The 12,455-nt window shown below is 36.8% G+C and overlaps 1 protein-coding gene across 4 annotated transcripts in view; it reads left to right on the top strand.

Annotated features, from left to right (window-relative positions):
• LRBA (LPS responsive beige-like anchor protein) overlaps positions 1 to 12,455 on the top strand; it is a 375,341-nt gene that overhangs the window by 120,046 nt on the left and 242,840 nt on the right. For all 4 annotated transcript variants that reach the window (XM_042049819.1, XM_042049817.1, XM_042049818.1 and 1 more), the window contains one exon: positions 2,586 to 2,650. In XM_042049819.1, the coding sequence (XP_041905753.1) occupies positions 2,586 to 2,650 (65 nt within the window). The remainder of the gene's footprint in view (positions 1 to 2,585; positions 2,651 to 12,455) is intronic.

Below are 12,455 nucleotides of genomic sequence, written 5' to 3'. Positions count from 1 at the left end.
AAGGAAATGTAGTATGTTATTCCATACAAAATTATAATTCAGGTGAGGTTTGAAGCACCATTTCAGGAAAGGTTTTAGTCCTTGCTTAGAGTACTTACGGACTTGTTTATAGTTCTCTTAGGAAATAGGTGAAATAATAGCGAGTTAGGAAATTTCCTTATCATAGTATTTATATAAAATGTGATTTCTGATTTATCTCCTTATGATAGTGACTGGAGCTATTTGTGATAGTGTCTAGTGCTTCTTGGTTTTCCCCCTGCTTCACTGTTGAGTGTACAGTGACCAAAAGCATTAAAAGTAGAAGATGTCTCTTGGTCACTAAACATTTACAGCTGTGGGAAATGATGGTCAATTACCTACTGCTTAGAACAGGTATGAAATTATTGACTCGGTTGATCTTCCCTTATAGTCCTTCCTCAGAAAAGTGCTGAAATGTGTTTTGTAGTTGTTTAGTTGCATTAGTGGTTGAGTTTGAAGCTTTTAACGTGTTTTTTCCCTAATACCTTTGGGAGATGGATAACTAAGATGTTGATATAATAATGCAATATGTATACTGAGTGTAATTGTTTGAGAGTGGACATATACTGTGGGGGAATATTGAATGGATCATGAAAGATGAAGACCATTAGTCTTTTCTTTCAACTATTAAAATAAGCTTTAGGGTGTGTTCAGCTGTGATTTATGAAATTGTTTAGACTAACACCTTCTTTGATGATGTCTGATGTAGAGAAAAATGCTGAAAAGTATCATGATAAATGCACTTTCTTTTCAATTTTGGCAGCCTCCATCTTCACCAATTAAATTTTCAAGTATTGTTGTAAGCTCTTTAGAGAGCAGAACAACAGATGGACAGTGTCATAAGTGGAAAAAATTATTTTGCTTTTCTTGAGTTTTCTCACGCTTCAGCTAACAGGATAGTTTCAGTTACCATCATATAAAGCTAAATATTTAGAACCTGATACTACATTTAAAAATCTCTTAGAAGGTTTATTTGCATGTGCTATTTTGTTTGAATATTAGAAACTATAAAAGGCTTTTTTTGTTTTCCACTAGAATACATTTATAATTCGTGATGAATAATATGTTACAAGTTCCAATTACTCTCCTTTTAATTCTGACTCCTTGAAAATTGTAATACATTGTTGCAGCTTAAACATGATGAGCATGATAAACATGATAAGCATGTCTTGGGCCTGGAAAGACAGATTGAGAAATCAGTTATAATCTCTCCCCTGCATTTGAAATTTGGAAATCCTTTTTTTTTTTTTTTTTGGGTGGGGGCAGAGGAGCAGAATTTAAGTTGTGAAGAATAACATTGTTTTAGTGTGTGTCTGATCAAGCCTTTGTCTCACTGAGAGGTAATTCTGCAACACTGAACAGCAAAAAATGCACTCTGACACTGTGTATTAAAAACCTCCTACTTTCAGAAATCTGAAATTTAAGACATGTTTGCAGTTTTGAACTTTTTGCCTGCCTTGGAGCTGATGAGATTTTTTGAAAATAACCACACTGGCAGAAGTACTGATGCGGATAATCATTAGGATTATTATTCATAGAACAAAGAGTAAGAAATCAAGAAAGCTGATGTGTAAAAGCACATGAACCTTAACTATCTGCTGCAGAATCAGTCTTTTGTATTAGATTAGAAGAGTTGAAGAGTTTAAATCAAGAGCTATATTTGTCCTGTTCTATCAAATTGCCTCTACATTTTCCCCAAAAGATAAGGTGCACACATTTACTACTCTGATTTTTAACTAGGTTAACTTGTTCCTATGTGGTCTAGGATTAAAAAATCTACTTTGTCTGTTTCTTAACTAATCTTGTTTTCTTCTCATCTTTCAAATGAGGGTAACAAGCCCCAGTGATAGGTCATCTGAGTTGGTTGCTTTCACCCGTGTCTCTTGTGGGGGCCAGGCAAAACCCACCTACATGTTTAAGAGGTGTAGAATTTTGCTTAATTCAAGGTTCAGCTGGATTTAAGGAATGTGCATGATTTAAGGCAGTGCATGTTCATCTGCAATTCGCATAATTTCAGTGTGTTAAAAATGTTAAGTTTTTATAAAACATTGTGTGTTAATGGTGCAATATTTGCATTGTTAACAGATTTTTTTTTTTTTTAATAAGTAGAGATGACTGTGTGATGCTGAAATTAGGATTATTATTGGGAAATATGCCTACTAGACTTTAGGCTGCGAGAGAAATTTGTGTCTGAGGAATGAGCCTTGCCTTAATGTGAAACAGTTTCTAGCATTATCATGGTTCAGTAAGGCAAAAAGCATCACTGAACCAGCGTAAGTTCAGGCTTATTACATCACATAGCAAAAGAAAATGATGAAATCCTTTGTGGGATGTTTTTGGATTTTCTTCTCTCCACAATAGGACCTTAAGTAAGTGATGCTGCCCTGGTTCTTCATGCTGGCATTCATTGCTGCCTGATCAGCAAACAATTAATGCTTCGTGTGTTAGCTGATGGTGGTGTAAGTTGCTAAAACTGAAAAGGAAGTGTATGATTTTATCTCTGAAAATACCTCTTCTGAGTTTTGTTTTTATACAGCTAGTTTTCTCTTCTTTTTGTCTTTCCCCAGGAGTGGCAAAACTCTATACAGAAGAATGCTGGCCTTGCCTTTATTGAGCTTGTCAATGAAGGAAGGTAAGTCACAATATCTGGTAGCACCTCTGCCTTAGCCTTAAGGAAGTTGTGTGCTTCGAAACTTTCTAAAAAATAATTTTTCCTCTTCCTTTTTGTGTAATTTTCTTTGCGTTTTATGAGCATGGTTTCATGTTTTATAGTAGTTTGGTTCAGTTCTAATTCTGAATACGGGATTTTGTAGAATCTTAATGCTCTTTAGTTTCATTAAACACTTTGCTTATCTGTGTGTCGTGGATTTTCTTTCTTCCTGTCCTTGTGTACTGGTTAATGTTGAGACTATAATTTGTATTCAGCTAATCTCTTGAGAAAGGGAATTGATATTTGAAAGACATTACTGCTAGGAATTGTGAGATAAGCCTCTGTCTCAAAAATTAGATTCCAGTTTGCTCATTTATTTCTGATCTATCTCATAAAGTAGAAAGGAAGAGTGTCCCTCTAAGGAAAAAAAAAATCTCTTAATATTACCAATTAGTTTAATGTTCTATCCATAACTTTATACGTATATTATTGGAACTTACAGAAAATGACAGAGCAGGTGATGAGGCCATGCTCTTTGACTTACAGTCAGTGTTCAGAGCCATCAATATTTTCTTCATTATGAATTGATTGTTGAGCAATAAGAGAACAATATTTACTTTTCTTCTAAAGGATTTTTTTACAGATGTCTTAATGAGTTAGCTAAGGTGTATTATAAGAAATGCCACTTATTTAAAACTAAGTTCAGCTATGAATAACTTCAGCTAGTAAGAATGCAAATAGAAAATAAATGTTATGTGATTAGGTACTGAACTAAAAATGGAATCATTTATCACATAAATTAATACGCTATAAAAATATTTTTTTATCATTGCAGCAATGGGGAAAATGGCTAAATGAGAGTTTTTTCTTTCTTAAGATGTAGATGTTCTCAAGATACATAAAAATAATGGCCTTTTTAATGGGTTTTAATGGTTGCATTTCAGTTTATGGTAGGGGAAACACCATTCTGAGGCAGAAAAAACATTTTGCTACTAGTCTTGATCCCAAGGGCCAAGGTAAAGTAACAAGGGTGTTCAGTTACAGTGTTAAGATCTAGCCTATAGTTGTTTCCTATTATGTGAGGCTGACCTGTCTTGACCTTACTTACAAAATGCCTGCTATAAATTTGGCCCTTGATTAATGTTTTATTAGCATAGATAACATAGAGATCCCACACACATGTAAACCACAATGCAAGGTTCATCTGTGTAAAGATGATTATCATGGACAAATCAGTTGCTGAGACCGAGCTGTACATGGCAGTCAACCCAGCAGCTATTCAGCTCGTCTAGGTCAGGCTTTCTATCAGTAAACTGTTTGGAATTGACTGTTTTCTCTTCAGAACCTGCAGTGCCCATCACAGACAGATGGAATCACTCCCCCACCTCCATAAACAACATCAATAACTTAGAGTCTAGCCTGAGCAGAGTGGTTGTCTCAGGAACAAATGATCCCTTGAAGACTGGAAAGTGTGGTTTTGGTTAGCAGAAAATGTCTGTGTAATTGTTACTTCATTTCATTTCTGACTTGTAGCAGAGTTGGGTTTTTTTTTAAGTGGGAACATAACATTCATTATGGTGAAGAGGAGAGGGGATTAATTTCTTAAAAATGGCTCCTTTTATCTGTCTCCATTTTCCTCCATTGCTGTTTATAGGAGCCTTTACAGTTATTGCTGAATCGGTCATTGCGGTGCTTTGTGGCTTTGCAGCATTCACTAAAATGAAGCTATTATCCCTCAAATGACAGGAACTATAATCCAGAACTACTTTTTCCTTCTCTTTATGCAGTTTTCACATTATTTTTCTTGCACATATGCTAACACTTGGGCTAAAACATCTTAGACCTTGAATTTATTCTATTTGCTATTTTTTGTGTATTTTTGCCATAGCATTGTAATCTTAGAAATTCCAAAAGCTGAAGTCTTTTAACTAAAACTTAAAGCAATATCTGCACGATATTGATTTAGACTTTAGCTGCATAATTGTATAGTAAAAGCTGAATTTTAAGTTGTTTCTACAAGTGCACAAGAAAAGAAGACAAGGTAGTTGTAGAAAGGACAGAACTGGTTCAGCACGTAAAGGAAGGATGTCTGTAGGGCACCATGACATGAGAGTTAGAATAAATAAAATTAAGGACTGGAAGAACTGCCTGGAATTTGTGGAATCACAGAATTGCTGTTGTCTGCTGCCTTGGTTGGGGGACTTTGGTCATCCTATGTAAACCAGAGTTTTATTCCCAGTATTTATTACTAGTTTTTTTTGACTAACAATGTCATAGGATATTCCAGCTTGAGGTGTGTTCTACTGGTTTTGTTTATTGGGCACATAAGATGACTGAAAAATCTTTCTGGAAGAGGTCTAGAAGGGGAGATGTAAATCTCTTCTTCTGCTTGCTTTCAAATGTATTTTTTGCTTTTATGTGAAAGGTATGAATGTACCTCTCTCTCTCACAGCGGTTGGAAGTTTTATGTTTAGGCTTGCTATGTTTTGGCTAGGATTCCCTGGACAGAAATATGTGCAGAAAGTTTGCCTCTGGGACTCGTAAGATCTGCAGTGTGTGTGCTGCATTCAGAATGTGTTGGTCTGAACTTCCTCATGTTCACAAGTAACTAATGTGTTCCACAGAAGAGTTGCTCCCTGCCTTTCCAGGTAGATCACGCCCACTTCACTTGTAGAGCAGAACTGATTTGTTTGTGCCCGGTGAAATCTTGAGTTTTGAACTGAAAGAAGATCTCTAAACAGGAGGGTAGTATGTGGAAATACGGAACTGTAAACCTGCCTAAAACTGAAATACACAACTGAAGCCTTGAAATCCAGGTTACAAGCATAGTAAAAAGAAAAAAGCCGGCGTAGAATACCAGGTAGCTCCAGAATGTTAGTGAAAAGGTAAAGGAGCAAGTATTTGAGAATAACCTCTCTCTGTGCAGGAAAAGAAACATAAATTTCAGTACATTGCTGCGTTTAACATTAATCTGGTTTTAATAAAAAGTAGTAAGTATTGTTCTCTGTTATTGTAGTGTCTGGGAACACTATTAATGCTCTTTGAAACCTTGTTAAAAAGGTGCCTGTACCCGTGGCTCCTCCACGTACCAAGCCATCTGTGCAGGAGAAGGATAGCTTGTGAAGTGTTTTCCTTAGCCTGCTGAACTTCTGTCAGTCTGGACTTCATTCTTGGTGCTTGCCTTTCACCTTTGGGTCCTCCCTTTAGGGAGAGTCTGTTTTGGAGCCTGAACCTGAGAACTTACTGGTGAGGGAATTTGTTCACCAGAACCATCCTCTAGGTGGGATCTAGTTCACTGCCATGGCCAGCCCTCTCCTTTGGAGACTTCTGAGGTGCCCAGACTGATTCATTTTTGCACCCTGGAACTAATTATGTTTCCTCCTTATGCACAAGATGGGGGAGCTATTATTTATGAGCTAAAACAAGCACAGCTTTGTTTTATTTCCTTGCATGTACAAATGCCTCTTTTGCTAGAGCTTTATTTCCTGTACTTGACTAGCCAGCGAACAGCTCCTGTGCTCTGTGAAGGTTAAAACTCTCTGCTGTCGCTGTGATTCATTAGCACACTTTAGTGTGAAGCATCTCTTATGCTGGACCTTGTTTTCTGTATCAGTCAGGGCACTAACAAACGTACTCGAGCTCGAGCCCAGGCATGACAGTTATTATCCCCTTTGGAGTGATAATGGGTTTGGCATGGCAGGGGTTGAGGGATCAGTCTCCTAAGCATGCTGCAGCAATTATTCTTTCCAATTTTCAGTTGAAGAGGCTCTTGAAGATGCTTAATTTAAATTTTCTGAAACACAGTTTTCTTGGCTATCTAATGAATTATAAAAGAGTGTTCTATGTTTACATTTTTATATACTTGTAAATGAATATTTACACAGCAGTTGCTTTAAAAAAATGTCACAAAATGTTTGGTTGAAAGACAACCTCATTAAACTAGCAGAATCCATATATAATTTCCTTTCCTTTGCCTTTGCTTTTTCAAGTCCTTACCCAAACCAGGCAACACAAAACATAAGGATTCACAAGTGTATCCATGTTTGTTTTTCTGTAGCTTTTTTTTATTACTGCGTTCTCTGTTGTCTAACGAGGGATGAAATCTAATCAAAATTCTCCCCTCAGAGAATATCAGAGCATTTTCTAATATGTCTCTCAATGTAGTTAAAAATAGCCTTTTTTTTTCTTTTTTCTTTTCCCAAAGGAAACTTGCAAGGGATTTTGTGCTCCCTTGGATTTAAAATTATTATTTTTGAGACACTATAGCCTTCTATTAAAAATATTTGTTGGAATTATGCAATTAATTCAGAAGTTATTGGGAGAAAAAGGAAGGCAAACAGAATGCAAATTTAACATCCTTAGCAAGTAAAAATTCCATCAACCAACTGAAACAAAGTCCCATACCTCTCCAGAAACAACCAAATCCAACTGGTATTATTCTCTCAGTACATAACGTCTAATAGTATAAAAGCTGGAATGCTGTAATCATCTATATTTCTATAACTGTTTTTTTTTTTAAGAATTGTACTAAGAAAATTTAAACATATGTCACCTGCTTTTCCTTGTCTTAAATTGCATGTATTGCTTTTGACTGATCATGGATGCAAATATTTTTAATATTGAAATACTTGGCAATCAAGCTGGATGGCCAATTACTTTGGATGCTTTCCGAATGGAAAATGGGGGACAGATGTAGCTGCCCCATTCAATTGTCTCTCGCTTGCAACGCTGTGGTCGCTCTCAAGGAATGAATGGTGGAGGATTGTGTTGCCATAGGAGCAACTGCTGTGATGGAAAATAGTTAGAAAGATACAGCTATTAATGAAAAAATGGATGATAACTGACAGACTTTGTGCATAATTGACCAAAAAAGGCTCCGGAGAAAAATGATAAATGCAGTCAGGTCCAAAGTAGAATTGATTACTGCCAGTCTGCTCCCCTTGCTGCAGCCTCCTTGTTCTGAGATTCTGATAACACAGAACCTGCACTTCAGTCTTGTTTTGTGAGAGAAAAGAAGTGTTGTCCACATTTCCTTGCTTTTTGAGTTTTAGCAACCCTTTGTGTTTAAGTGGTACATTTTGTAAAAGAGATTTTTGGTGATTCCTTTCCTGAGTTTTGATGTTATTGTTTTGGTTTGTTTAAAAAAAAAAAAAAAGCAGATCTGTTAATGTGTGAATTTGAATACATAAGATCATTAGGCTAGACTTTAAACAACATTTTAAATGTGTTGAAAATTAGAAATTGTAACCTGGATGTATTTCAGAGGTGGATAAGTTGACTTGTGTGGGGTCTGGATGCTACCTAATTTTTTTGTGTGCATGTGTGCGCGCTAAGGTATACTGTGATGCACACGACCTTTTTTAAAGCACTTTTTTATTTCACTGAGTTTTGAAGGGTATGTACGTGACAAAGGTAGGGTTTGCTTGTGAGAATACATAATTAATTTGCTGGGTCTATGAAAAAGGAAATTCATAAACCACTTTTGAGCACCTGGGAATTCTGCAATTTTTTTTTTAATGTAGAAAGTTTTTGGTAACATCTGCTTTTAAAAGAATAGATTAATGCAAGAGTAACAAGAAGATATCTATGCTGTATTGTGTGTGTACACATGTATTGTACTATTGCCATCTGATGGGACATTTTCAGAAATCATCTCTCATAGCACTGTGCAGCAGCTCTGAAATGTGAACACAACAGTTTTCAATGGGCTCTTACATGTCGTAAGAGGCTTTCCTTAGTAGAAAAGATGGGATTGGTGCGTCCCCCCCTCAGCTGCCTTTTCAAAGTGCTGTTTCATTTAATGCTAATGCATGTCCAAGTCAGCATTTTGGTGAGTCTGCACAGTCTTGGGGCTTTGTTGTTTTTTGTGGTTTTTTCCCTCTCCTATTTTAAGGCAATAAATGTGTTCAAACTTTAGTATTCAAGACTTTATGGACTAACTATATTTTTTGAGAATTCAGTCCAGTATCTGTAAAGTATCTGTGTTCCACAGTGCGATTGTAAAACTTCCTTGCAACAGTAATTCCACCACTTAGCACATTGAACAGTCAGATCCCATAAAAGTCCATGTGTATCCATGAGGAACATATCCCCTTTTGAAGTCAGAGAATCTCTTACATGCCGGGTTTATGAGGAAGGAGTGCAAGTAGGAGAGCTTACCTTGCTTGGCTGTCTCAGAGTTCTCTGTTGTGGAGCACTTGGAACATACACAGTCTCTCCCAGCAGTATTTTGTGATAGATTGATGCCTAAACAGCTGCTGTCAGTGTCGCCTACAAAGCTTTTTTTCATACTCTGACTAAAACTGATAATTGTTGGACATCAGTAATGCTAACCCAGATTTTTTTGCCTCTTGTACCTCCTAATTTCTGCTAGTTGTAAGGAGAAGTTTGGCTTTTTTACTTGCTCATCTAAGCATTCAGCAGCCAGAAATCAGAGGAAGACTTTTAGTTCTTTGTCTCATGGTTTTCTCTTCCAGCATAACAATGAAAATCAGTCTATCTCATGCATTTGGCTGGAACTCCTCTCAGTGGTTTAGCACTTCATTCCTGACCCAGCAAAGTATGCAAGTATATATTTAACTTCCAGCATGGAATCCATCCACTTGCTTGTTTTTACTAGGCTGCTCATCTTTTCGAGGTTAAGCACATGTTTTAAAATACTTCAGTCTGGAAAAAAAGTGCTTGGGAAGAAAAGTCGGTCTGAGACCTTGAATCTGGTGTGCACTGCAAACAGAAGAGTAGCCCTGGTATCCAGAACCTTTACACTCATAGATATAATGTCTAACTTCTACAGAACATGTCCATGCATGCTCCATCCACATTCTTCTTGTATTAAGATCAGGAAGAAAATAATCTTAATTCTCTAGCATGTCATAAATAAAAACAAATGAGAAGAGAATCTGTCAGGAAGCTGGAATGTGAATCAGCACATTCAACAGTATTTTGGTGTTTAATAGTAATGGAAAAAATCAGCAGATATGTGAGATAGTAGAAGGCAAGCATGGTCTGTCTGTCTGCATACAGAGATTACGAAGCATCAGCAAGAAGGAAACTATTAGACTTGAGGTTATCTTTCATCTTGGGTGTCCATACTTCAAAAAAGACAAAAAATTCAGTCTGTTTACTCAAAGAAAGGAAAAGATATCCTTTTGCTGTAAAAAAATGTATTTAATATGTTTTAGATAACATTTTTATTTAACAAAAAAAGAACTAATGTAATCTAGTTGCTGGGGGAAAAAAACAGGATATAAGCAGACAATTATAGTTAGGGAATTTTCATTTGTGGCTTTTTGGTCTTTGTTTGTTTTAATTAACACTAATTGCCTTATAATAAAACTTTGTTATAGGAGAACATGGTGTAAAATATCATTTTGGTCTAGAACAGGTTGCCCAGAGAAGCTGTGGGTGCCCCATCCCTGCAAGTGTTCCAGGTTGGATGGGGCTCTGAGCGACCTGATCTAGAGGAAGGTGTCTCTGTCTATGGCAGGGGTTTGGAACTAGATGATCCTTAAGGTCCCTTCCAACTGAAACCAATTTATGATTCTATAAGCTTCAAACCTTAAAACAAAAATCCAAACAAAACCAAAGTTGGGGGGAATCTTTCTGGAAACTATGCTGTAGCTCAAACAAGGGGTACAGACTTGATGGAGGAAATGAATTTGTTTTCAGGAAGATATTCATGATCAATTTGCATAGAGGCCAGAGCAGGAACTAGCCAGGACCATTAGGATCCTTTAAATCCATGAAGTGCACTTACTGTCTTAGTGAGGAGACTCAGATGTTTCTAAACATTTTTTTCCTTAAGAAGAAAACGTTTGTCTCTCAAAGTTACTGATCTAGGTAATTCAGTTTATAGGCTCCCCCACATGTACAAAAGGTGTTGTGTGTAGTTTGGAGTTGAACTAATATTTCAGCAAGAGTCAGATTCCTGTCCTTGCCTCCACAGTGGTCGGCTCGCCTGGGAACAGTTGTTTTATTGAGAGCAGTGAGCTACGCTTAACAAATTTCTGTTCAACATTTTGTTTCCCTTAAATGGAAAAGTAGCAGCTGTCAAGGTTCCCAAAATTATTTTTTAGTAGGTGATTAAAACTTCATTTTAGACATCTAAGCAGAGATGTGTTCATTTATACAGGTGCTGTGAGCTCATATTTGCCTTTGATTTTTAGTGGTGGCTACAGAATTCTCTATTATATCGTGCCATCCTTACCTTTATGTATCGATATATATATTTAGTTTATATTATTAGTTTAGTCCATACTGAAACTGAAGTGGTAAATTCAACATAGAAATCTGAGTGGTATGCCATGTATGTGGATACTGTTTTCATAAAGGAACTCCAGACTGCCCTAGATGATGGTACAACTTGAATTGTTTGTTATGAGGAAGTTAATCCAAGCATATGAAGTGTTTGGAAAAGGTTGAACTGAAAAGAAAGATTAAAATTTAAAGTTCTTGAATGTGGAAAAAAAAAAGAAAAAAGAAAAATCATGTCTCAGTTCTATCTGCCTACCTGGCCTACCCCTGTGTGGAATATCATAGGGAAAGTGAGGAAAGTGTGTGGGTTTAGTAGGGAGAGGTGGGGGTGACAACTGATCCATAGGAGACAAAGCTCTTCCTGATACTTGAAGTGTGTTTGTTTTCACTAGGTACCCTTCTGGTCTGTTCGGACAACGTTGTTCCTGTGTGAGGGAATGTAGTTCTTTGCTTTGTTTGGAACACATCCATCATCTCTGGAGATTCATAGCAAATGCTGGGTTCCTTACTGGTTATGTTTGGTAGATAAAACAGAAAACCATGTTGTAAAGTGTTAAAACAATTATTATATAGGGTGATTTCTTAAACAGATAGAAGAAAAGTGGGACTCACAGAGCATAGTTGGTGTTAGATTAAAAGTAGACCTTTTAGAGGACAGCTGGTGTTTTTCAAAGTCTGCTCAAGCTAGCAGAAGATATTGGTATTGACAAACTTAAGGAAAATAATGGAATACTGTCCAACTGGGTTACATGCAACTTGTAATAATGTAATTATTACATTAATGTAATGTAACATTATCATACTACATGAGCATTAATGATCCCCTTAATTTTTTAAACAGTTCTGAGTTCAATAAAAAAAGTTTATTTAAATGCTTCTGTATCAGATTTGAATGTGCTACTGGAGATCATGGAGAAGGAGTCAAAGACTTGAAACCTGCCCAGACTATGCAATTGGTTATGCAAAATTTCTTGTTGTGGGTTTATCACTAATTCATGCAGATAAATTGGCAGAACTGTCTTTTTGTTTCTCAACAGCTCCTTCCGTTCTAACAGTGACTAAAAATAGAAAAAAAATAAAACCAGTTGTAATGTGGTTTTAAACCAGTGGCTTTTGTAAAGCCTCCCCAAACAGAAGGTGAAGTCACACCTCAAATAGTGAACTGTGCATATTTCTTATTTCAAGACTTCATCCATGGGGAGACAGTAATCCACCAATTTGGCTGGTTTGTGAGCTCGTCGCCTCACGTGGCTGCTGTGCTGCTGTCTGTCTGAGCCTTGTAATGAGAGGGGCAGTGAACAAAGAGCTTCAGGTGTTCTGCCTCTGGATTTCTTCTCATAGGAGCAGGCATGTGACCTTCAAGTTTCCTGCAAGGGTGGAATTCTGAATAGCATAGGAAAAGAGACAGCAGAGCATCACCCTTTCAAACATAGAGACAGGTGGAGCCTTATTTCAGATAAATAAATTACTGGGGTTAAAATTAGCATTGGATGCATTAGAAGGCATCCTGCATAGTAAATCCTGTGGTTGTAAA

Source organism: Corvus kubaryi, unplaced genomic scaffold, assembly GCF_017639235.1.
Source record: "Corvus kubaryi isolate FWS band 111438036 unplaced genomic scaffold, C.kubaryi_AGA036_p1.0 71, whole genome shotgun sequence".
Taxonomy (NCBI): Eukaryota; Metazoa; Chordata; class Aves; order Passeriformes; family Corvidae; genus Corvus; species Corvus kubaryi.
This window is presented reverse-complemented; position numbering and strand designations above follow the sequence as displayed.